This window comes from Podarcis gaigeae, assembly GCF_964106915.1.
Source record: "Podarcis gaigeae genome assembly, chromosome: 16".
In the NCBI taxonomy this organism is placed as follows: Eukaryota; Metazoa; Chordata; class Lepidosauria; order Squamata; family Lacertidae; genus Podarcis; species Podarcis gaigeae.
The window spans coordinates 24,531,551-24,557,879 of record NC_139693.1 but is presented as its reverse complement, the minus strand read 5'-3'; the positions used below and the strand labels follow the sequence as shown (position 1 = coordinate 24,557,879).

The 26,329-nt window shown below is 44.2% G+C and overlaps 1 protein-coding gene across 3 annotated transcripts in view; it reads left to right on the top strand.

Moving 5' to 3' along the window:
* The window catches only part of MORC2 (MORC family CW-type zinc finger 2), a 52,473-nt gene extending 27,005 nt beyond the window's left edge, over positions 1-25,468 (top strand). For all 3 annotated transcript variants that reach the window (XM_083717015.1, XM_083717014.1, XM_083717016.1), the window contains 21 exons: positions 3,509-3,617; positions 4,293-4,452; positions 4,622-4,733; positions 5,854-5,979; positions 6,950-7,029; positions 7,661-7,743; positions 9,870-9,955; positions 10,716-10,856; positions 12,120-12,274; positions 12,784-12,912; positions 14,020-14,125; positions 14,915-15,044; positions 15,641-15,715; positions 15,806-16,195; positions 16,638-16,781; positions 18,115-18,169; positions 18,538-18,679; positions 19,027-19,221; positions 19,679-19,772; positions 24,547-24,735; positions 25,137-25,468. In XM_083717015.1, the coding sequence (XP_083573141.1) occupies positions 3,509-3,617; positions 4,293-4,452; positions 4,622-4,733; positions 5,854-5,979; positions 6,950-7,029; positions 7,661-7,743; positions 9,870-9,955; positions 10,716-10,856; positions 12,120-12,274; positions 12,784-12,912; positions 14,020-14,125; positions 14,915-15,044; positions 15,641-15,715; positions 15,806-16,195; positions 16,638-16,781; positions 18,115-18,169; positions 18,538-18,679; positions 19,027-19,221; positions 19,679-19,772; positions 24,547-24,735; positions 25,137-25,205 (2,770 nt within the window). In that variant the 3' untranslated portion in view covers positions 25,206-25,468. The remainder of the gene's footprint in view (positions 1-3,508; positions 3,618-4,292; positions 4,453-4,621; positions 4,734-5,853; positions 5,980-6,949; positions 7,030-7,660; positions 7,744-9,869; positions 9,956-10,715; positions 10,857-12,119; positions 12,275-12,783; positions 12,913-14,019; positions 14,126-14,914; positions 15,045-15,640; positions 15,716-15,805; positions 16,196-16,637; positions 16,782-18,114; positions 18,170-18,537; positions 18,680-19,026; positions 19,222-19,678; positions 19,773-24,546; positions 24,736-25,136) is intronic.
* Positions 25,469-26,329: the final 861 nt, after the last annotated feature.

Sequence of the window (26,329 nt, the reverse complement as noted above, 5' to 3'; positions counted from 1 at the left end):
GTAATCACTTGAAGTAATGACAAGTTCTTAAAGAAATGGGAGTGCCTGGTCATCTCATCGTGTCTCCTGAGAAATCTCTATGTGGGACAAGAAGCTACAGTTAGAACTGGATATGGAACAACTGATTGGTTCAAAATTGGGAAAAGAGTACGACAAGGCTGTATATTGTCTCTCTGCTTATTTAACATATGCAGAATTCTTCATGTGAAAGGCTGGACTGGATGAATCCCAAGCCGGAGGTAAGATTGCTGGAAGAAATATCAACAACCTCAGATATGCAGATGGCACAACTTTGATGGCAGAAAGTGAGGAGGAAATAAAGAACCTCTTAATGAGGGTGAAAGAGGAGAGTGCAAAATATGGTCTGAAGCTCAACATCAAAAAAAGTAAGACCATGGCCACTGGTCCTATCACCTCCTGGTAAATAGAAGGGAAGAAATGGAGGCAGTGAGAGATTTTACTTTCTTGGGCTCCATGATCACTGCAGATGGTGACAGCAGTCACAAAATTAAAAGACACCTGCTTCTTGGGAGAAAAACAATGACAAACCTAGACAGCATCTTAAAAAGCAGAGATGTTACCTTGCCAACAAAGGTCCGTATAGTTAAAGCTATGGTTTTCCCAGTAGTGATGTATGGAAGTGAGAACTAGACAATAAAGAAGGCTGATTGCCAAAGAATTGATGCTTTTGAGTTATGGTGCTGAAGGAGACTCTTGAGAGTCCCATGGACTACAAGATCAAACCTATCCATTCTTAAGGAAATTAGCCCTGAGTGCTCACTGGAAGGACAGATCCTGAAGCTGAGGCTCCGATACTTTGGCCGCCTCATGAGAAGAGAAGACTCCCTGGAAAAGACCCTTGTATGTTGGAAAAGATTGAGGACACAAGGAGAAGGGGACAACAGAGGACGAGATGGTTGGACAGTGTTCTCAAAGCTACTAACATGAGTTTGACCAAACTTCAGGAGGCAGTGGAAAACAGGAATGCCTGGTGTGCTCTGGTCCATGGGGTCACGAAGAGTCAGACACAACTAAACGACTAAACAATAATGACTTACGGCTTCTGGAGTTCAGATGCTTTATTCATGCAGGAACTATTCATAGGATGAGTGAAATAGAGAGAAAAATAGCAGACATCTTGTCTGGAGAAAACAACAAACAAAATTGCTAAGCTTTAAGGGTAGAGTTAACTTAGATAGGTTACAAGTATGTGCTGGCTAGGTTGTTACACAAACAGTGCCCTCTAGTGGTTTAAAGCTACATGCATCAACTAGAAGCTTAAAAGAAGGTACCGTAATATATTTGCTTTCCTCCAACAATATTAGGTGTTTCCTGTGGTCTGTCTTCTTGGATTTTCACAAAATGCATAATAATAGTTGCAGAATATTTATAAAGTTACAGCTCTAAATGGAGATCTTCTCAATTCTTCCAAAGGAAGAATTCATGACCTCGCAGAAAACCCTTATAGCAAATATGGACAAACTGGACAATTCAACAAACTGAAACAATAAAACTATCCATAAAACAATGAACCAATTTATCAGACAGAAAATTGCCTGGGTTGCACCTTAAAGAAAGCCTTCATAAACAAAAAAATGTCTTCAGTAGGTACCTAAACATCTTCACTCAAGGCATCTTTCTGATTTTGTCTGGTAATTTGTTCCAGAGAGCTAGATTTGCAACACTAAAAGCCCAGTTTCTAACACAGGCTAAGTGTGCCTGTGGGCAAACCTTTCACATGCATGATTTACAGAATATGTGCTCGATTTGTACTTTTAACTGGCATCAACTCGGATTGTCATTAGCTCTTCTCTCCTTCAGAATGATCTTGTGATGAAAGACCACCCCAAGTCTTCACAGGATAGCCTATCTATGAACTTGTACAAAATGGAACAAAAGGAAAGAGCTGTGAGAAATAGAAACTTAACTGTCACTAAGATGTGCTGTACTGTACCTCTGTTTCCTCAAGTGCATGTTGCAGATACAGTATGTAAGAAGCTCCTTCATACTGAATCAAACCATTGACCATCTAGCAAACACATCATTGTCTATGCTGACAGTAGCACCTCTCCAGAGTTCCAGATGAGGGCCTTTCCCAGCCCTACCTGGAGATACCTTGAGACTGTCGATAAGCAAACCATGTTTACCATTGAGCCACAGTCCCCTCTTCAAAAGGACTAGGGCAACAAATAGTGTGTGTTGAAATCTAAATTTCTTGTCAACAAGAAGTTTCTCTTCTGAAACTAAGTAGGAGAACATTGATCTGCTGTACATTTATATATTTTGCTCCATATGTACATCTAATCAAACTGCCATGGACGCTCCAAGGCACAGAAGCTACTTGAACTCTGGAATATGGGAAGAATCTGGATTATGGTGTCTATTCTGTTATTTTACATCTACATATAATTATTGCTGATGAATTCTAACGCCAGAGTAGGACGGGACAATCAGATTATTTGTAGGAAAAGTCTTATCCATTGAAAAATACATAATATAAAAATCAACTACTATTTTGGATAACTGGTTGACAACCCTAATGAAGAATTTTAGTTGAGTAATCATACACATTTGATTTACGTATTTCCCAATCTCAACATAGGTGCCATATTTTGAAACATCAGTTGGACATACTTTTAATGCTGTCATTCATTAGAAATATTATTTTTTAATATTTTTCATATTGGAAGTAACACACCAAAAGCAAAATAGTCTCAGAAGTAAGCAAATCTGTCTTCCTTAACCTACTTAAATATTGTCCTTGTTGATTAAAACTGTTCCACTCCACTTAATCAACAAGGGTTTTATCTTATTAATCTACTAACTAGGGTTGCAAGCTTTATTAATGATGTAACTACATATCAGAAGTCCTATAAACAGGAAATGTGGCAGAAAGTTTGGTGATATGATTCACGCAAGATAAATGAATGTGTTGCATTACGATTTATACAACAGAGGTGCTGATTGGATGTGAAGTATCACTCAATTTAGTTAGCGGGTTGCTGGTTTTTGTTGTGCCATTATGAACAAGTCAGTATCTTGGTCACACTGGAATGTGACTTAAGTGTCGGGTACTTGCTTCAAGTTGGAACAGTAAACAAGTTTACATCTTTGGTTATCAGGAAAAAATGCTGTTTATTAGGACGTGGATAGCAGAGTATTTTAATATTGCTCCTAAGCTGTACAGTGGTACCTTGGTTTGCAACCGTTTTGGATTACAACCACATCAAACCCGGAAGTGTGTGTGCCTTTTTTATCATTACAACCCCCCTTCTTTTTGGGGGGGGGATTACAACCCCTTTTTTTTTTTTAGGTCCCATTGGCGAAAGCCTGCCTTGGGTTACAGCCTGTTTTGGTTTACAACTGGACTTCCAGAACGGATTATGGTTGTAAACCAAGGTACCACTGTACTCCGCTTCTGCTTCAAATCTGTGATTAGCTATAATAAATGTATTGATCTTGTGTAAGACTTGTTGGTATGTACCTTAACACTGAAATCTTCCCATAGGGGTTCCATGCGTATTGGCAAGGATTTTATCCTCTTCACGAAGAAGGACAACAGTCTCACTTGCCTCTTCTTGTCTCGCACATTTCACGAGGAAGAAGGAATTGATGAGGTTTGCAAACATTTTGTGACTTTTAGAATCAAACAGTATATACAGACAGCTGTATTAACTTAAGCCATGTTCTTATTACATATTAACTATGAGGTCCTTCCTCCGATTATTATTTTTACTATTTTACACTATCTTAAATTTGTTTCAACTTTTTGCAATACACAAATTACTACTACTACTACTACTACTACTACTAAGATTATGAGCCAGCTGAATCAATAATGGAAAATCTTGGAGTTTCTTGAAAGCTTGTTGGAGATAACCTTCATTAATCACTCCTTAGTTTTGGATTGTTTAATACAGGGATGAGGAAGCATTTTCAGCTCAAAGGCCACATACTTTCTGGGAAACCTGAGGCCCACATGTCAAAAGAAGGCAGCACATTTAATAAGAATTTTACGTTTGTGCAGTAGGGTAGTTTTTGCGTGGTCTCAACACATCCCTTTCCACCCTCAGTCCAGGCAAGCCAAAAGCATCACCCAAGTTCAAGGACACATTCCAGCTAGCCAAAACATTCAAGGATCCAAAGCAGGGTTGATTAGTCCTTAGCAGGGTGGAGTGCCTTTATAGTGGAGGATAAGTTTTATAAATGGGGACCTTTTAGTAGCTGCATCCTTACTGAATAACTGTTTGAAAGTGTCCATTTCAAGTCTATTTTATCTTTTTAAATGGTAGGTAATTGTTCCACTGCCCACCTGGAATGCTCGTACTGGGGAACCCTGGACAGACAACATGGAGAAATTCTCCATTGAGACTGAACTAATTTACAAGTATTCTCCCTTTAAATCAGAGCAGGAAATAATGGAACAGTTTAACAAGATCTCTGGGGACAAAGGTGAGAATATAATCTTCATAAGATCAGAGATTTGTGCTCCAAAAGGCACTATATATGCCAAATTTGATGCATGTGTGTATGATAAGAGTCCAATGCTTATGGGTTTTTTTTTACCCAAAGAAGGAACGGGTATATGACAGAGTTAATATTGTTGTATCTGATGCCTCAGGGACTCTGGTGATAATCTTCAACCTCAAACTGATGGATAATGGTGAACCTGAGCTGGATGTGACCTCAGATCCCCGAGACATCCAGATGGCTGAAACACCACCTGAGGGAACGTAAGCTGGATGCAACCTAAGCTTCATATCTAAGTCTGTTTCTATGAAGCAAATTACTTTGTAGGGAAGGGCATCCCTTGCTTGTAGCAGCTGAATTATTTTTGTGCTTTGGTGGAAGTAGAGGTTCTCTGTCTTCATTTAACCCTTCATGGAGGAGATTGTGGGTTAAATGACTCAGATATAGGAGGTAGAATTTTATGGGCTTGTGAGCACTTGAGACACAGGGGATTTGCAACTGGCCCTTGAGGAATGTTTAAATTCAAGGCCTGTTTCTAGCTGACAGGATCTAGAAATGAGACACTGGTCAATCTTAGGTATTCACTTGAGAAACAGAAAGTTGGGAATGTGTGGATGTTAACGCATGGAATGTAGTCTTAAAGCCATATCCACATTTAATCCTCTTTCAAGGAAAGCTAACTTCAGAGTTCTCTTAACGGGCTTACTGTATTAGCTTTCTGTTGTTTGTAGTCGCCCCGTCTCCTCCCTCGAGTTCTCTCTCACACAGAGAAAACTTAGGAGAGTTAGGGACTCATCTCTCAGTTTGCACTAACTGTGGCAAAAGTCAGAAATGGAGGGGGGGGGTGGAACATCATGGTTTCTCCAAAGCCTGCCCTGAAGTAAGACTGTTAATTTCACAGCAACCTTCAGAATAAGGGCAGAAGCCATGAGAGAGATTCTCATGGCTTCTGACTTCCCCCAAAGGTGCTACAAACACAGAGGTAGGACCATGTCACTCTCCAAACACCTCTGGGGAAATGAAGACAGACTCACTTAGCTTTGAGTTAGGTGGGGGGAAGAGCATAAGGGTTCTCATGTTCAACCCAAACCAAGTTGATTGGGTGAAGATGTATGTCCTTACCTGGGTTTAACTGAGTTGCCCTGACTCTTTTTACACGCTGGGCATATGTGAATAATCTTGGTCTCCTTTTCTCCACACGATGATGATCAGCTAGTGAATGGGTAGAAGGCTGATCTTAAGGGCTGGGGTTTGTTTTCTCCCTCCTTTGACTTCCTGTCAGGGATTCTTTAGCTGTGATTACTGCATTGCAGGGGGTTGGACTACATGATCCTTGGGATCCCTTCCAACTCTATGATTCTATGATTTCCCCCCCTCTTTCAGGAAGCCAGAGCGTCGTTCCTTCCGTGCTTATGCTGCTGTGCTCTACATTGATCCCAGAATGAGAATATTTATCCATGGACACAAAGTGCAGACTAAGCGTCTTTCCTGCTGCTTATTCAAGCCTAGGTATGAGTTATAGCCAAGGATTTACTTTACGAGGGGGCTGTTTGTGCCTGCGTGCCACAGTTTCGCAGCAGGGTGAAAAACTTGCATAGGGCTTGTCCACACTTAACTTTTGCCCCACACTTTCCAGGCACAGTCCTGTGCTTTAAATCTCTCTGTCAGCACTTCCCCCTCCCCCTCCGCTCTTTCTCTGTGAAGCCTTCTCTTTAACACTGAATTGGAACAAACGAAAGTTTCGGTTTTCAGAGGATTGCTGTTCTCTCTGATTAAGCGGTAAGGAGCGGGTTTTCATGGGGAAAGTGCAGGGACAAAAAATAGTGCTCAGACACAGAGCTTTAAAGCATGGGCCTGTGCCACAAAAGGAAGACTGAATGAGCTCAGAATGAACAGTGCCATTTGGCCCCTGCATAGCACCTCATCTTTTCCAAATGTAGGATCATTGCTCTTGCCCTCTTCCACCTGTGGGAAGATGCTGGCTTTGCCTCTTTGACCTGTGTGTGGAATGCACAGGCTGGGAGAGGTGATGTGCTTTGTTTTACAGAACCTTGTCGAAGGCTCTGCCTGTGGCCTGGAGAGACTGTTCTTATTTGTAAGTCTGCATAAAATGTCCATTCAAAGGACATTACAAAATCTAGAGTCCACACCACCTTGCTTACAACTAAAATCATATAACTACTTAGTTTATTCAACAAATAAACTTGATCCACGGCTCCCAGTTTTTCAAAGTCTCATAGTTATTTACACCTCCAGCACCCCCCCCTGTTACCCCCTTGCCTACCATCTACTTTGGGAATCACTAAATTACGGAATCCCGATAAAGGACTTGCTGCCTAAATAAACTATACAATAAAAGTGATATTTTATCTGAGTTCAGGGACTTTGGGTTGTATCTAAAGATGGTATATAAAGTTCTATCTAAAGATTGCTGTTTAACACAATGTTTCCTCTCTCCTGCCTCTGCCCCCTCTGGCAGGATGTACAAATATACTTCCAAGCGGTTCAAGACCAGAGCGGAACAGGAAGTGAAGAAAACAGAGCATCTGGCTCGGATTGGTGAGTTCCAGGGCTGGGTGAGTCCGCCCACCCACCTGCTGCCTCAAAGTTCTGATATCCTAATTCCAGTCCAGTTCTGCTTTTTGTGTTCCTTAAGGAGTTTTTCAGTTGATCAGCAATCAGATGGGCATCTACACACACACACACACACACACACACACACACACATATATACTGGTCTCTACCTTTATCAGGTCATTCCATTAAACTGAATGCACACGTCCCTAGGTCAGTTCATGGATATCACTGGAGCTGTGCAAAGGACCATTTGCAAAGTGATAGCCTGGTCCCAAAGGACAAACACCGACAAAAATACATTACGAATATAGTTACCATAAAATCTTATGACCTATTAAAACCCTAGGTTTTTGTCCTTTGATGCTATGGCCTGTCGGCTACGCAAATAAAGTCTATTCTATTCTGTTCTAGCCTAGTCCCAAAATGATCAGGTCTTCATGTAATTGACATTGCAAGTAGAGGTGGCTTCTTGCTTCTACTGTGTAGATTCTTGCTATTTTCTGATACACTACATCTAATACAGCTTCCCTGAGAGCCTGGGTTTTTATTTTTTGTTTTGTTTTGGTTTTGCAGTTCTGTTTGCATTGATTCTACTGTCTCTTTGTGTTTTCAGCTGAAGAAAAGGCTCGGGAAGCTGAGAGCAAAGCCCGTGCTTTGGAGCTGCGCTTGGGAGGGGACCTCACTAGGGAATCCAGGGTAAGATCTGTAGTGTCTGGTGGTTGATTTGAATTCCTAGTGTTCAAGAAGGACAGGGGCACATTTCCCTGAGCTAAGCAGGACTGCTGCCAGTGAATGCAAGAGGCTGAAAGAATGGTGTCTGGTTAGGCTCTCAAAACAGTTCGAGTGTCTGTTCTAGCAGGTGACAGTCAGTATTTCTGCTGGTTTTACTCCTCCTCTGCAGGAGTTAAGAAGCCCCTACGAGTTGTGCCTATGTACTAAAGTGATGTGTGGTGAAGGGAGGCTGAACATCCTGTGAATAGGATTTGGCCAATTCATCTCTGCATTTATGGCTCATGTAGGTAATAATTGCATAATTCCCTTTTACTTTCATAGAGTTTCTTCTTTTGGAGAAGATTCATTTCAGAATATTCACAGATCAGAATTGCATATAATCACAGAATGAGGAGCATAGTTTTACAGCTTGCAAATCTGTGAAAATAGTACAGGCACAATTAACAAACAAACAATCTAGCAATAATAATAATAATAATAATTTATTATTTATACCCCACCCATCTGGCTAGGTTTCCCCAGACACTCTGGGCAGCTCCCAACAGAATATTAAAAGCACAATAAAACATCAAACACTAAACAGGACTGCCTTCAGATGTCTTCTAAAAGTCAGATAGTTGTTTATTTCCTTGACATCTGATGGGAGGGAGTTCCACAGGGAGGGCACCACTACCAAGAAGGCCCTCTGCCTGGTTCCCTTTAACCTCGCTTCTTGCAGGGAGGGAACCGCCAAAAGGCCCTTGGAGCTGGACCTCAGTGTCCGGGCAGAATGATGGGGGTGGAGACGCTCCTTCAGGTATACTGGGCTGAGGCCGTTTAGGGCTTTAAAGGTCAGCACCAACACTTTGAATTGTGCTCGGAAATGTACTGGGAGCCAATGTAGATCTTTCAGGACCGGTGTTATATGGTCTTGGCGGTCACTTCCAGGCACCAGTCTAGCTGCCACATTTTGGATTAGTTGTAGTTTCCGGCTCACCTTCAAAAGTAGCCCCACATAGAGCGCATTGCAGTAGTCCAAGCGGGAGATGACCAGAGCATGCACCACTCTGGCAAGACAGTCCGCGGGCAGGTAGGGTCTCAGCCCGCGTACCAGATAGAGCTGGGAGACAGCTGCCCTGGACACAGAAATAACCTGTACCTTCATGGACAGCTGTGAGCCCAAAATGACTCCCATGCTGTGCACCTAGTCCTTCAGAGGCACAGTTACCCGATTCAGGACCAAGGAGTCCTCCACACCTGCCCACCCTCTGTCCCTCTAAAACAGTACTTCTATCTTGTCAGAGTTCAACCTCAATCTGTTCACTGCCATCCATCCTCCAACCGCCTCCAGACACTCACATAGGTCCTTCACCGCCTTCACTGGTTCTGATTTAAAAGAGAAGTAGAGCTGAGTATCATCCACATTTATTGCTTATCAGAAGGAAGAATAGAAGTTTTTAAAATTATTGTGAAAGGTGGAAATCTGTGGCACAATATTTATGATAATTCACCATGAAATAGACTAAATGTAATGCTTAAGTTTAATAGATGGGTGCTGTTGTAAATAAATATAAATAATGTGATGAATTAAATGAATAATACATGATAATTTGATGAAGATAAAACCCCTGATGAAATAGGAAGATGGAGTATTTAATTATTAAGATATTATATATTGCTTAATTATTTGCATTCCTAAGTGGTATACATAAAAACAATCCACAGAAAATGGGACAATAAAATAATAAACCTTTTTCATTAAACTGAACACTACCTTAAAATGTCTTCTGGAACAAGGAAGTTAGTAATTTGCCTAAAGTCCAGCAGTTTGTGTGTTTTTAATATATACATGGACTTCATGAGAATCTGATATTGCCTATATTGTGAGAATATAGTATGTATGTATGTATGTATGTATGTATGTATGTATGTATGTATAAATAAATAAATAAATAAATAAATAAATAAATAAGACAGTCATTCTGTCTCACCGCTATCATTGTAGAATGCTTTTTTAGGGCCACTAAGGAGAAGCTGTGTGTATAAAAACACAAACTTTAGGTAGTGCTTCAAGATTGCGTAACCATTTTAAGTGTGCTTCACATCCTCAGGTCATGTTGCGCCAAGCTCAAGACGTGGCGATAACCATGCGTAGAGAGGCAGATGTTAAGAAGAGGATCAGGGAGGCAAAGCAGCGGTGAGTGGCAGAGCTCCAGTTCTTCCATGCCTCTTGCTTTGTTCCCCTGCTGATAAGGATCTTGCAGTTCTGAAGGTGTATCCATTTCATTTATACCTTACCATGGGAGCCAACTCTTGGGGCCAAGGGTTCCTCTGCCCCCCCCCAATAAAATATTTGTGGGGACTGGGGGCCCCCAAAGTTGATGGGCATTGCCATCCAAATGGTGTGCGTGCCCTGTGTCACATGATCAGTTATGCAGGGAGAGGGCTCCCCCCCCCCCATATCTTATTCATGCTAGCACCCCTGCTTTCCAAATTCCTTGTTTTAAAAAATGTTTTAATTAGGCGTGGACAGTTCTGGATTTGACCAAAGTTGAAGAATACTGTTTTTGGCAATCCGGAGATCACGCTGGGTGTAACTGCTTTTAGAGCTTTTAATTGTTTTTGGAATTTTTAACTGATGTTTTTGTTTTGTTTTCAAGAGTAAGGGCAGGGTAAAAAATCAATTAAATACTAATATCAAGAATTCAGCAAAAAGGTCAGAATTTTTGTCATGTGCGGACCCTCATTTGTTGTACACTCACCCATTTCTGGTCCATACATTTTCATTCCCCTGTTTCCCCCCACTTTCCAATAAGTACCCACAATACACTTGTTATTTGTTGGAAGCATTTGACATGTGCGCCCTCCTGGGCACTGGGAAATACACTGGCTGTTCTGTGCTTTGCCAATGGATCTCCAGCCTTATTTGCTGTCTTTTCTCTACATCTTTGTCGCAGAGCCCTCAAGGAACCAAAGGAGCTGAACTTCATCTTTGGTGTGAACATTGAGCAGCGGCATTTGGATGGGATGTTTATCTATAACTGCAGCCGACTGATTAAGATGTATGAGAAGGTGGGCCCGCAGCTGGAGGGTGGCATGTGAGTTTCTTGCAGAGACCTCTAGTTAGTTCTTGCCTTAATGACAAGTAAAGTGAATCAGCCTGTTTTCTCCTGTGTTATGTGAGTCTTGATCAGCCCCACCCCTACCCTCCTCTTCCACTTGGTGTATTCTGTACTTTAAAAGAAAACAGAGCTGCAGCAAATCAAGTTCATTGCACAGTTATTTTGCATGCTTTCTTCAGTTCTTACTATCTTAAGAACATAAGAATAGCCTGTTGGATCAGGCCACCTAGTCCAGCATCCTGTTCTCACTGTGGCCAACCAGGTGCCTCTTCTGGAAAGCCCAAAAGCAGAAATATATGTTTCAGGGATATGGAGAAAACACTTTCTCTAATTCCCTCTGATTTCATATGAATGGTTAAATATATTGTGAGGAGTAATCCATTGTTGGTTTTGCATGTATACCCTGAGTTTCATCTTCTAAATTGTTAAAGGTCCCCTCAACCACAAATTGAAACTTCAGGGAAACACAGATTTCAGGTATCAAACTGCATTGTTCATAAGAACAGGAGGCAAACTGAGTTGATCATGGTGCCAAACTGATCCTAATTACAATTTGACAGAGAGCCTTTGCTCTGCACAGTACACAGATGATCTTGTCAGGGTGATACTCTCTTAGATTAGATAACCTGTTTCCAGCAGAACATTATCATAGGGAACCATCTGTCCATGTTGCGCAGAGATGCATGTGCAACTCATGATTACTAGAAACAAATGCATGTTGTTCGTGGCAGAGCATTAACTGAAAGCTTCATCTGTGGGCGAATTTCACAGCTGCTGTAGCAGCCAGTTTTGTTCATTCATTGGGACCCTGTTTGCTGGAGCCTTTAATTACATCAAGCCTTTACATTTCAAACATAAGATGGGGCTGCTGGATAAGGCCAAGGTCCCATCTAGTTCATCATCCAGTTCCCACCCAGATGTCTGTGGGAAACAGGCAAGCAGGACCCAACCACAAGAGCACTCTCCCCTCCTGCAGTTTCCAACAACTGGTGTTCAGAAGCATGTTTGCCTCTGATTCTGGAGGCACAGCATAGCCATTGTGGCTGGGAGCCATCAGTAGCCTTCACCTCCATGAGTTATTCCGTCCTTGATATTTAATTAACCCTGCTCCGTCTGCCCTACACTGAACCAGGTTCATGTTTGCTGTAGTGGGAAGGAAGGAGCCTGTCCTCCGACTCTGTCCTTCTCAGGCCGGTTGCTGCCTGCATGCTTATCACTGTTGTGTTTCCTCCCGCCCAGGGCATGTGGTGGTGTTGTCGGAGTTGTTGATGTCCCCTACCTGGTTTTGGAGCCGACACATAACAAGCAGGACTTTGCCGATGCCAAGGAGTATCGGCACTTACTAAGGGCAATGGGAGAACATTTGGCTCAGTACTGGAAGGATGTTGAGATTGGTAAGCTGCTCTTGCAGTCTGGTGGGAAGTTGGGCATGGAAGGGGAATGCTAGGCACAGGGAAGGGACAATGGATAGTTATTACACCATGGGTGTGTTTTTGTGTGTTTACATCTTTGGTTATCAGGGGAAAAAATGTTGTTTATTAGGACATGGATAGCAGAGTATTTTAGTATTGCTCCTACCTTGGTTTGCAACTGTTTTAGATTACAACCACGTCAAACCCGGAAGTGTGTGTCCCTTTTTATTGTTATTACAACTCCCCCCCCCCTCTTTTGGGGAGGGATTACAACCCTTCTTTTTTTTTGAAGGTCCCATTGGCGAAAGCATGCCTTGGGTTGCAACCTGTTTTGGTTTACAACTGGACTTCCAGAACGGATTATGGTTGTAAACCAAGACAACGGATAGTTATTAGACCACGGGTGTGTGTTTGTGTGTTTGTTTGCTTGCTTGCTCATCTTGATGTTTTGTTTCGTTTTTCAAAAAAACCCAACAACAACAACCCTCCAGCACAGAAAGGTATAAGCAAGTTCTGGGATGACTTTGGCTATTTATCTGCTAACTGGAACCAGCCTCCATCAAATGAATTGCGTTACAAGCGGCGGAGAGCCATGGAGATCCCCACCACCATTCAGTGCGGTACGTCTGGTAGTGCTGAGTTTCCAGCATTCCAGGATTGGAAAGGTGTTTGCAGGGAGTTGAAGCCCCAGCAGTGCCTTAGGCGGCAAAACAACCAAAATATAATGATAAAAATTGACACCATGCATATTCAAAGCATGTGGCTTCCTCCAATGAATCTTGGGAACTGATTTCTTAATTGTGCTGGGAACTAGGAGTTTAGGGGGGTCAGCCCTCTCTTGATGTTCTTTTTTCCTCGGGGGGGGGGGAGCAAAGAAACAATAGGCATATCATTGTCATTATTACTTCACCTCTGCAGCCATCATCCAAGTCCCTTCTTTGAGTGCTGTCTCCACAGGAGGTCTGGAAGCTGGCAACATTAGAGTGGTGGCTTCCCGCTTGTGGAACACGCTCCCCAGGAAGACTAGCCTGGAGCCATCATTGCATATCTTTAGGCACCAGACAAAAGCATTTGTTTTCCACTAGGCCTTTGGCTTTTAATTATCTGTGGCTTCCTACAGTGGGTGGGATGTTTCAATGTACAGTAATACCTCCACGAATGTCCGTCTTGCCTAGCGTCCATTCTGGCGAACGTCCGCAGCAAAGAGGTACCATAATGGGTCACTTCTGGGTTTGCCGCTCGCGCGTGCGCAGAAGCACTAAATCGCTCTATGCGCAGAAGCGCAAACCGCTCCGCGCACGTGCACAGACACGGCACTTTGCCCTGTGTCCTTTTCGGCTAGCGGCCAGGGCTCAGGAACGGATCCCAGCCGCAAAAGGAAGTACGACTGTAGTTCTTTTTTAAAAAAATATTGTCTCTTAGATTTTTAAAATGCTGGCTTAAATGTATGTATGTGTTTGTTTCCTATTTAAAATATTGTAAGTCTCTGAGTTGCTGTGGCAAAAAAGCAACTAATAAATTTAATAAATAATCCAAAATTTATGAATCATCCCAAGGTGGTTTACAATATAATCACATGGAATAAAACAGTTGCCTAAAAAACAGTTAAAACAATTACATATTTAGTGTTCGTTAGTGTCCTTGCTTGCAGGCCTTGGGTGCAGAGTGGGTTTCTTTCATCTGGCTTTGCAATTTGCTAACGGCATGATTTGTCTTTGTGTCAGTAGACTTGTGTCTGAAATGGCGGACCCTCCCCTTCCAGCTCAGCTCCGTGGAGCAGGAAAACCCAGACACCTGGGTTTGTGCCATGAACCCCAGCCCTGATCAGGACAGGTGAGGATGTGTTATGAAGCTCTCTGAGCCCTCTTAATTTAGTAATCTGCACAGCAGTCTGTAAGCACTAGCTTGTAACTGTTCAGTTGTTGGGGTCCATATTTGACAGAGCCATATGTTTTTCCATCTTTGCCATAGGAGGTTTTTTTTAATAAACCCAGGTCATTTAAAATAACTGATCTTCTCGATCTGTTATCCCTTTTATCTGCATTTGTTTCTCATTTTTCTGCATTTATTAGTTGTTACATTTCTTCTGCTCCCAGAAAGAGCTATTTTATGCTGCTTACCATTGTTTTGAAATTTGTATTTTTTATTATAAAGTGACCATTTTGTATTTTCTGTAAGCCATCCAGAGAACCTATGTTTTTATGCTGCCATGTCAATAAAGTCAAGGGAGAAAGACATGGGAGCCCATTGAAATCATTCAGGTGAGAGGTGCAATGGAGCCCATATGCAGGACCTGGGCTCAACAGAAACTTCCCTCCTGTGGTTTCCCGCAGCTGGATTTCAGAAGCGTTTACTGCCTCTGTGGAGGCAGAGCATAGCCCATCAGGGTTATGAGATGTTTTATAGGCTTGACAGCTTAAGCCTACACTTTTTTCCCCTTGTCCTTTCATTCATTACAGAGAGGAGCCTGTATGGTGTGGAAGTTTAGCCTCTGGGCAGAGCAGGCGTTTCCCAAACTTGCTCTGGGGTTTTTTGTTGTTTGTTTTTTAACTTGCGCTCATGTTTACATTCTTCCTTCACCTTGCTAAAGTCTTCCTGCTGTCTTTTTCTTCTCCCTGGCAGGTGTGAAACTCCTGAGCAGAAGCAGAAGGTTCCCCTGTGTGTGCTGCGGAAAGAGAAGTCTCAAGAGGAAAAGCAGAAAGAGCTGTCAGAGAAAATTCGCCGGGAGCAGGAGAAGCTGGAGGCGCTGCAGGCAAGTCTGGACACTGGGCCCCCCCGATCTGCAGTCTGTCTCATTCTTCGCCAGTGACGCTGTATATTCAGTTGTCTCTTTCAAGTGAGCTTCTTGTTGGAATGCATTCAGGTGGTGGCAGGGTCAAAGAATTACAGCCACTAACCACTAGGGTATTATATGGACAGCCAGTGTTCCCCTCCCCCCAGGATCTTGATCTGCTTTTGTGACCCCACCCCCAAATTTGAACTGGAAATTCTCCATTCATGGATAATTTTTGTTTCAGCCCTACACAGCAGCAAGTGTTGTGATTTGCATATGTAAACTGAGCCAGGAACAGATAGAACTTGTGTTGTCTTGAAGGTAGCACGATTTCCCATATTAATTCTCACTTTCGGCTACTGGTGTTGCATGTGTGTGCAAACCAGCCCCTTAGTTTGTAGCAATCACAGTCTGAAAAGCATTGCCCCACCTCACATAGTGGGGCTTCACTGAGTCATCAGGTACTTAATACAGTTTCTCAGGAATGAAGAGGGTCTGTGAGGTTTGCTAAGCAAGTAGGTTTGAAGCCAGCAGTGGCTGTTCTTAATGTCTTTGTTCCATCTGCTCTGCTCCAGAAAACGACTCCAATACGTTCCCAAGCTGACCTGCGGAAGCTGCCCTTGGAAGTCACCACCCGTCCAGCACTAGAAGTGAGTGCCACCCTTTCCACTGCTGCCTGTACACCTGCTCTCCGCACTTAGCCTGAGCTGACTTTGCCTTTTCTCTCCTCCTCCTTACAGAATTCAGACCCGCTGAGTAGGCCACAGCGGCCACGTTCTCCCCCTCTGCCAGATGTGATTCGAAATGCTCCCAGCAAGCCTCCTGCCCCACTGACCACTTCCAGGTCCACTGGCCAGCAGAATAAGGGGCCCCCACCTCGGCCAGCCACCAGCAGCTCTAAGCCACAGAGTTCAGTCTCCAGGGAAGAAGCCAGGCTTTCCAACCACGTGGTGGTGACACCTGGGAGGTCCACATCCACCTCTGTCAGGCCTGCCTCCAAGCCTTCAGCAAGTGGCAGGGTGCCCCCTGCTCCTCTTCAGAACTCCAAGAACCACCACAGATCCCCCAGCCCAAGACCTGCAAAGGGACAGCTGTCGCTGAAGAAATCCGCTGTCGTGAAGCACCCCCAGGTGAGACACACCCCTCCTCTGTAAAAACTAATCAGATTAATTTATTATTACAGTCAATGGCCAGCATTAAGAAACCAGGATAAGAAACACATAGGATGTCCCTTCAGGGCATCTGGCTACTTTGAGAAAAGGATGCTGGCCTAGATGGGCCCCCTCTAGCCTGATCCAGCAGGGTTGTTCTTATGTTCACCAACTTTGCTTTGTGGAAGGTCTCACATTTAATCTCCAGCATCTCTGGGTAATTGCCTCTGCCTGAAACCCTGGAGAGCTGCTTCCAGTCAGTGTCAGCAAGTCTGAGCTTGATGGGTTCAGAATCAACATAAGGCCCCTTCCTGCCTTCAGTAGCTGCGTTGTGCCTCTGCCTTTTGGAAATGCAACCGCATGGTCCATGGAGCAATGCGTCTTCCTTGTGGTGGTTGAGTGCGTGTCTTAATCTCTGCAGGCTTCAGGTTCCCAGAAGAGAAGCATTAGCTCAATAGAGGATGAATTAGAAGAGGAAATTGGGCCAAGGAAAGAGAAGAGGAAACATGGGCGACACGTGACAGTGAAAGAAGAGAAGAAAGACGCCAACGAGGTGGAGGTGGAAGTGAGTGAGACATTTGCAAGTCTGATTTTGCCATTCAGAATCCCATAAAGTTGCTGTTCTTCGTCCCTATTCCATCCCCTCTGGAACTTTTGCCAAAATATGGACATCTATATTTTGGTGAAGTCAGTGAGTGAAAACTGTCTGGACAGACAGTTCTGACAGTCAGATCCAAGACGAGCAGCTAAACAAGCTGAATTTGTCCTCCCCTTAAACTCCTCAAGTGAAGGCTGCCAATTGATGGAGTGTATTATCGTGCCTTTCCTCTGCTTGAGCTCAGATATAGGACATGGAGATAAAATCCCCAATTGCCTCAATGTTCTGTATTTCATCTTAAGCACAGGTAGGACATGATAATGTGTTCCATCAAATGGCAGCCTTCACTCAGTTTCACAGCAAAAGCTATCAGATGTGTGTCTTTTGCAACTAGCAGAAGTGCCAAACCTGTTTTAAGATCACCTTTGTTTTACTCATGACTTTAAAATATCTGTCCATTGTTTGTCAAGTTTTGACTTACAGTTTCACCTGGAGTTGGGCATTTGATTTATCAAAATAAATCCGTTTCATTAAGTGGTTAAAACTTGTCATATAATGGGCAGGGATTTTAAGTGGAGTTCAGGTTATGAGAACAAGAAGGAAAGTAATCTTTTAAAGTTTTGATGCTTGTGTTAATGACAAAAGCAAATTTGATTGCTCTTGTTATTAAACAATTACATGGCTAATTACATGGTCTCCTTAGTTCCAGTGCACTACCCAATCTAACCACTAGGCAATGACTTTCAGCAGTGATGACTCTTTGTGTTCCTGCCTGGAAATTCCTGCTTTGCTGTGCTGCTATAGCTTAACTGACTGCTTCAGGGCTAGTGAGCAATCTGCCCTGCATAACATGATAATTTAACTTGTAAAATCATCAGTACTTTTTCACACAGCGCAGAGTTAACTATAGAATTCGCTCTCACAAGAAGCAGTGATGGCCACCAACTTGGATTGCTTTAAAAGAGGAGAAATTCACAAAGAATAATAGTTTTAAATTTAGTATTTTATTTATTATTATTTCTTGATAAGGCCATCAGTGGCTACTAGCTTCTGTCCACAGTTAGAGGATGACTGCTCTAGTCTTTTGTTCTAGGTGGCAAATGGCTGCAAGGCTATTGTGTTTAAGCAATATATTAACATTTTATTCCATAAGTACTGCTTATCCCCAGCCCAGAAAGTTGAGTGCAAATGAAAATGCCCACAGATAGTTTTTTGCTGAATTCTAAAGCTAGCTTTTTGTTGGGTCTTCTTTTAGTTAGTAAAGCACTCTATGCTGAGTCTCTATTAACTCTGCTTTCAGCTCACAGACAGCGGAGGGGAAGAAGATTTGGCAGAACTGAAGAGGGCACAGAAAGGTAAGAAATAAGTCGCTTGGTCTCTGCACCTACTTGATTCTTCCAGGGGAGCAAAATGGTGCATGTATTGAACACCATGATGACTGCAGGTTTGGGGCAGATCTGTTCTACATCCATTAAGTTTATAGTCCAGGTTAAAGCAAAACCACCTGGCTTCAAATACAGCCGCTGTGACTAACCCTTAAACCTGCATAATAATGAATGGGACCAAGCTGTATCTCTTTCTGGCACATTAAGCGATGTAATTTCCATGGGATGCAGTTTCTGGATTAAACAAAAGATTCGAACCTCAATCCTGTTTGAAAGCAGTTGCTTGCTTTGAAAACAGATGCTTAATGCAAGACTTTCTGCCCTTCTGTGCCCCTCAGATAAAGGACTCCACGTGGAAGTCCGAGTGAACAAGGAGTGGTTCACTGGCCGAGTTACATGTGTGGAGGCGGGCAAGAAAGGTATCCGCTGGAAAGTGAAGTTTGACTATGTCCCGACAGATACCACCCCAAGAGATCGCTGGTAATTTTTTTTTGTGTGTGTGTGTGTGTGTGTGTGTGTGTGTGTAGAATCATAGAATTGTAGTGGTGGAAGGGACAAGGACCATCTTGACCAGCCCCCTGCAATGTAGGAATCACAGCTATATTGGGATGCAGGGGCTGTGGTAGCTGCTGCCTCTAGCACCGTGTATAGACAGGGAAAGGGAAATGAATGCCAGCCAGTATTGGTCATCACTATGTAAAGCAAATCTTCGGTACCCAGGGAATGGCTGTCAGCACATCAGTTTGCCGTGGGGAGGCAGCAAAGACTGTTACTCAGGTCTTTAGAATGGCAAGGATTCCTTGTGACCTGTCTGTTGCTCCCTTCAGGGTCGAGAAAAACAGCAAGGATGTTCGACTCATGAAGCCTCCCTCACCAGAACTGCGAACTCCAGACACTCAAGAGCAAGAGAAGGAAGACCTTGCTCCTGAGCCCTCTACCTCGGAGTGCGTCCGGACTGAGCCGGACACCACCGCTTCCAGCAACAGCCATGAGACTGTAGACTTACTAGCTCAATCTCTCCGGTGAGCCTCTTTGCTAAGCAGCTTTATAGATGCCAGCTTAATTTTGGACTCCTTCCTTTGCTTTTAACACCCTGTTGTCAGTGCGATGTTCTTACTGTATCTGACCTGTTACCTGCTGTGGAGTTTCTTTTGTTGGGACAGAGAAAATGCCCAAAGTGTTTATATTCTGTGCCTGAGCAATCTAAACGCCGCAGCCTGTGCCAATGCAAATTGAGCAACTTTGCATAATTTATTCTGCCTTCGTTGTGGTTCCACCAGGCATTGCCCCCACCATCTTTGGAAGCATATCTTCAGAATCACAAGGAGTAGAAACTCGCTGTATTAATGAAAAGGGAGGCGGGGAGAATAAGCTGTTCAAGAAGATGAACTCTGTACTCTGTAAAATATTCTGTGTTCTCCAAATTGTAATGCACACATAGCCTTGCTCTTCTTAGCATGCTTGTTTTTGTTTGGGCAGGAATTGCTTGCGGTACTTCTTGCCCCCAAATTTCCCCATCTCCAAGAATGACCTGAGTGCCATGAATTTGGAAGAGTTGGCAGCTTTCCCTCTGGTAAGTCCTGTGCTTACAAGTGGAGGCAAGACCTGAGCTGGTGGCTGCTCTTGCTACATTCTTAGCTTCTGCACCAGTTCCCGTTTTTTTTTTGTGGGGGGGGCACAGCCCACTTGGTTCCATGAACTCATCTCCAGTGCCCACTACCCAACCCTATAAAAAAGCATTATTCAGAATAGCGGTTTGCACGACCCACTGAGGAAGACAATCACAAAATAAAATCCAGCAAAGAATAGTTACACATTCTTGCTGTTGAAAACATAACGTTGAAGGAAATTTATAACATAAAATATCCATACATAACTCAGTTTACCAGACATGCACAAACCCTCACCTACCACAAATGCACAGTAACTAATTTATATGAAAACCAATAGCTGTCTTCTGACAATACAGAATTGTAAATATAAACGTAACCAAAGGAAATAGCTTTGAAAGTGATGAGCAATAAAACTTTAAATATGAAGCAAGGAAGGTGTTTGCTCTAGGCTCTAGCCTGCTCAATTGCAAATAAGCATTCAATGCACTTAGGGGGAGCACCTCCAGCACCTCTATGCCTCCCCGTTGTCTCATTAGTGCCCACCTAGGTAAACATCTCCAGGGGGCGGTACCACAAACTTTGAGAACCACTCCTCTATACTTTGCCAGCTGCCAGTTTTTAGAGGGGCAGATTGCTACCCTTTTAACTCAGTGCGCTGGCTTTAGTGAGACATTTTCTGGAGCCAGTGGTTATGATACCACCAGCCACAATTGTAACCTTTTATAATGTATATAAAGTGCCTAAATTAGGAGCCAAACCCTCAGATTATAATTTGAATGTGCCACAAAGGGGAGAGAAAAGGATTGCCTGACACCTTTTGTGCAAGCGTTTAAGATAAATGAGACCCTTTTGGGATGTGAACAGCTCTTGTCTTTTTCCAGACACCTTTTAGCCAGCAGAGGGCAGCAGACTGCAGGGGTGGAAGGCAGATCTTACTCAATAGCAAATGCAGAGGCTTCCACTGTCAAATTGACAGTTTAACTCCAATTAATTTTTTTTGCCTTCTGGCAAACATGGATATTATTTAAGAGAAAGAAAGAAAGACAGACAGACACAATTTCGCAGCAAAAGATTGCAGTGTATCTACATCAGGCGAAGTAGTCTCCCTACATGAGATAACACCCCCAGGTTTCTCTGTCCTCCATCAATCGCGGACTGTGGGTCGGGGGGTAGGAGTAGCGTTGTTATTCCGGGAGGATTGCTCTTTTAGAGCTCTGCCATCACCGGCAATCTCCAGCATTGAATGTGTTGGTCTCGTGTGGGGCACCAAGGAGAGCTTGGCTGTCTGGCTGGTGTACCGACCACCCAGCACACCTGCAGCCACCCTGTCAGACCTGCTGGAGGTGGTGGCGTGCTGGGCCTTGGAGTTCCCAAACCTACTGGTTTTGGGAGACTTCAACGTCCATGCCGATGCCGCTCCCTCCTCACAGGCTCTGGACCTAGTGACTTCCATGGCAACACTAGGGCTCTCCCAGGTTGTTTTGGGCCCTACCCATCAAGCAGGCCACACGCTGGATCTGATCTTTGGGGCTGGCATAGATGTGATCATGCTCCCTGCTGTGGAAGTGCCATGGTCTGATCACTACGCTCTGAAAGCCAAGATAGACTTCCCGCTCCTCCCCGGCTCGGGTGGCGAACCTATTTGGGCTCGTCCGCGAAAACTGATGGATCCTGATAGATTCCGACAAGCCTTGCGGAACCCTGCTCCTCCTGGCGACTCATTAGATGACCTTGTTGAGGACTGGTATAACCGGCTCTTGGCAGCCATTGATGAGATCGCGCCTAAGCGCCCTCTGCGACCCCGTCGAAACCGGGCCCCTTGGTTTACTGAGGAGCTCCGGAAAATGAAGCGGGATCTCAGACGGCTAGAGCGAGTATGGCGACGGACTCGTGACGGAGCCTCAAGAACATCTTATCGGACGCTTATGAAAGCCTATGAGATGGCTATGAAAGCTGATAAGAAATCTTACTTTGCAGCTTCCATTGCATCCGCTAACTCTCACCCGGCACAACTTTTTAAAATAATTAGGTCAATAACGTCCTTAGGAGGACAACCAAATTTAAGCACAAATTTGACCCACAGCTGTGAGGCATTCGCGAGTTTTTTTGCGGAGAAAGTCCTGTTGCTCTGCCGTGACCTCCCTGCCAATTTAGATACAGTGGCTGAACTGGAGGCCCCTCGACTGACTTCAGGTCCAGTGTTGGACCATTTCGATCGGATACTCCATACTGATGTGGATAGATTCCTCCAAGTTGGTAGGCCCACCACCTGCCTCCTTGATCTGTGCCCGTCTTGGCTGATTAGGGAGTGTCCAGATGTTGTGCGGACCCCCCTGGTTGAAATTATCAATTTGTCCCTTGACACAGGGACATTCCCAGGGGAATTGAAGGAAGCAGTGGTATGTCCACTCTTAAAAAAAACTTCATTAGATCCCTTAGACCTATCCAATTACCGCCCAGTTTCAAATCTTCCATACCTGGGTAAGGTAATTGAGAGAGCAGTTGCTGAACAGCTTGGTAGGTTTCTGGAGGAAACATCGGCATTAGATCCATTTCAGTCTGGTTTCCGTCCTGGTTTTGGGACGGAGACGGCTCTGGTTGCCCTAACAGATGATCTCCATAGACAACTGGATCGAGGCGGGTCAGGACTGCTGATCCTTTTAGATTTGTCAGCAGCCTTTGACATGGTCGATCATGATCTTCTGGACCACCGCCTTGCAGACGTGGGGATACAGGGCATAGCCCGTAACTGGTTGTGCTCTTTTATCTCTGGTCGGGGACAGAGGGTGGCACTAGGGAGGGAAATGTCGTCGCACCACTCCTTGGTGTGTGGAGTGCCGCAGGGCGCAATTCTCTCCCCGATGCTTTTTAACATCTTTATGCGCCCCCTTGCCCAGATTATCCGGAGCTTTGGGCTGGGCTGTCACCAATATGCTGATGACACTCAGCTCTATCTGCTGATGGATGGCCACACTGACTCGGCCCTGAACACACTGACCAGATGCTTGGAAGCTGTGGCTGGATGGTTTCGTGGGAGCCGATTGAAACTAAATCCTTCGAAGACAGAGGTCCTATGGCTAGGTTGGGATGGCATGGGGATGAGGGACCAACTCCCTTCTCTTGCGGGGGCCCAATTAGTGCCATTGCCTGCCTTTAAGAGTTTGGGTGTAATCCTTGATGCCTCCCTTTCCATGGAGGCGCAGGTTACAGCAACAGCCAAGGCGACATTTTTCCACCTTCGCCGTATCAAGCAATTGGTCCCTTACCTTTCCCACCCCGACCTGGCCACAGTGATCCATGCGACGGTCATCTCCAGGCTTGACTACTGTAATTCGCTCTATGCGGGGCTGCCCTTGAAGCTGTCCCAGAAACTCCAGCGGGTACAGAATGCTGCAGCGAGGCTCCTCACAGGGTCTCTGCCATGGGAGCATATTCACCCAGTGCTTTTCCAGCTGCACTGGCTCCCGGTGGAGTACAGGGTCAGATTTAAGGTGCTGCTTTTGACCTTTAAAGCCCTTCACGGCCTAGGACCCTCGTACCTACGGGACCGCCTCTCCTGGTATGCCCCACGGAGAGCCTCAAGGTCCATAAATAGCAACACCCTAGTGGTCCCAGGCCCTAAAGAAGTTAGATTGGCTTCAACCAGAGCCAGGGCCTTTTCAACTCTGGCTCCGGCCTGGTGGAACGCTCTGCCTCATGAGACCAGGGCCCTGCAGGATCTGATTTCTTTCTGCAGGGCCTGTAAGACAGAGTTGTTCCGCCTGGCCTTTGGCTTGGAGCCAATTTGATTCCCTCCCTCTCTCTCTCTTTTTCCCCCCTTTCTTTTCCTTCTCCTCCTGCGATGAGGCTACATTTTAATATTTTAATGTTCCATTATTTTAATGTATTTTATTTTTGTTTTTAAGTTGTAACCATTCATCTTGTTTTTATTATTGCTTGTAAGCCGCTCTGAGCCCGGCCTTGGCTGGGGAGGGCGGGGTATAAATAAAAAATTATTATTATTATTATTATTATTATTATTATTATTATTACATCCTCAGACAAGATCCTTGTGGCACTCTGCCACAAGTGAGGGTGAGGGTGAGGGAAGGAAATACAGTGGTGCCTTGCAAGACGAAAAGAATCCGTTCCGCGATTCTCTTCGTCTAGCGGTTTTTTCGTCTTGCGAAGCAAGCCCATTGACGGCTTAGCGGATTAGCGCTATTAGTGGCTTAGTGGCTATTAGCGGATTAGCGGATTAGAAAAAGGGGGGGAGGGGAAAAAGTTGGAAAAACTCGCAAGACATTTTCATCTTGCGAAGCAAGCCCATAGGGAAATTCGTCTTGTGAAGCACCTCCAAAACGGAAAACCCTTTCGTCTAGCGAGTTTTCCGTCTTGCGAGGCATTCGTCTTGCGGGGCACCACTGTAGACACTTTGGCTACATCCACACTGTTACTCCTCTTCACAGACCTACATTTCCCAGAGTTCTCTGGGAAGAGATAGTGATTGTTAAATCTCTCTAGGAATTGTACCTCTCTGAGGGGAACAGGGATCTCACAACTCTCAGCATCCTTTAACAAACTACAGTTCCCAGGATGCTTTGGGGGGAAGCCATGACTTTAAAGTGGTATGATACTGCTTTAAATGTATGGTGTGAGTGTGGCCTGCCACTGCATAAGGACATATTGCAACAATACATGTGGCTTTTCTTGAAGCTCCTAGAACCGACTCCCTTGTGTCTTGCCTCCCTGCAGAAAGAATATTTCAAGCAGTACGAGAAGGGGCTGAAAAATTTATGCAACTCCTACCAGACTCAAGCTAATGCCCAGGCCAAAGCCTCTGAGGAGAAGCTTCACATCCAAGAACAGAAGCTCATAGAGACAAAAGAGAAACTCCAGAAGCTAAGGACTAACATAGTATCACTGCTCAAAAAAGTCCAAGAGGTGAGTGAAGCCCCAGCCAGAATTGCAAAAAAATGGAAATGTTTTTTCATCATGACTTTTTTATTTAAATGTAAATTATCCAAGAAGTTTTGTTGCATCTACTCTGCTGTACAGAACACATACTTATATTGCTATTCTACATATTTTCTTGTTATTTCCCCCTTCCTTCTGGCTACGAGGAAATGTATGAGTATAGAAACAAATTGCTTAATCACAAAAATACAAGAGAAAGAATCTTGCAGATTCTGCAGAATCTCAAAAATCTGAGCATGTTTTTAACCTGGTGTCCCCCAGATGTTTTCAGCTACAACTCACATCAGCCCCAGCTAGCAAGTAGTCACCCTACTGTATCAAATGCTTTCTCATAGGCATTGAACTATATTTCCCTTTGCTGGTTTCAGGACATTGATTTCAGTACAGATGATGAACTGGATGCATACATCGAGGACCTGATCACGAGGGGAGACTGACCAGCCAATTGGATTCCAACACCCGTGTGAAGTCGGTTCCCTGGGAAATCCCAGAGTGATGTGTAGAGAAGTGTGGCTGAGGACATTAGACACTGTATTGTATTAGTGTGCATTGGAGTACAACTTGTTCTTAAGCCCTTTTTTTTACATATGTAACAGAAGTGCTGTTGAAGGTTATTAGCCTTTTGTTTATAAATATTTTGGAAAAAACAACCTGTAATAGTAGTAATAATAATAATAATAATAGCACAAAACCCAATGCATTGCTTGGTGCAAAGGATTGATCTGTGGCCTCTGTTAAGCTTAAGATATGTGGTGGGTTGTGCTTGTTACGAAGAAGTACAGTGGAGCTTATAAAACGTGCTGCTGGCACGAGGGCAACCCTGCCACTTTGTCACCTGTGGGTGTCTCTTTACAGGAAGAAGCCACAAACTACAAGCCTCACAGCCAGAAAGTGTTCCTTGTGCAGTAGTGGGAGAGCAACCCTCTGCTGACAGTGGTGTGTAGCTCAACCCAAAAAAGGGCTTGGGGCTGAGCGTCAGTAGGTCTTTAAACTTGTGCTGATACCATGGAGACGTTGATCAGCGTTAAACCTTAGGTATCGTGTCATACCATCTTCAGCATGGCAGCAATAAGCTTGAATGAGCAGATTCTATCTTTTAGGATGCCTTGGGAAGGGGGGTCAGGGAGCCTTTAACACTCTTCTGTGTATTACAGGGAGAAAGAGCTCCTGCCACTTTAGTTCTGTGATCATAAAGAGGGGCCACAGCTCAGCAGTAGAGTTCGTGCATATGGTCCTGGTATCTTCAGTTAAAGGTGAGATGTCTGGGAGTAACCCAGGGTTTAAGTCCTTGGGGAAACTGCTGCTCCTGCATCAAGTGGCATCTTTCTGGCCAAGCTTGGCTAACCCTTGCTTGCAAATTGGCTGCTTCCACATTGTTGAGTCTGAGACCCAAGCACTTTGCTAGATTACCAGTTCTCTGAGGTACTTACTCTGTCCTTTTAAAGAATGTAACCAGTTCTGTCCTTTATAAGAAGAGATAAGACCAAAAGCATTAGCTAGAGCAGTGTTTCCCAACCTTGGGCCTCCAGCTGTTTTTGAACTACAACTCCCATCATCCCTG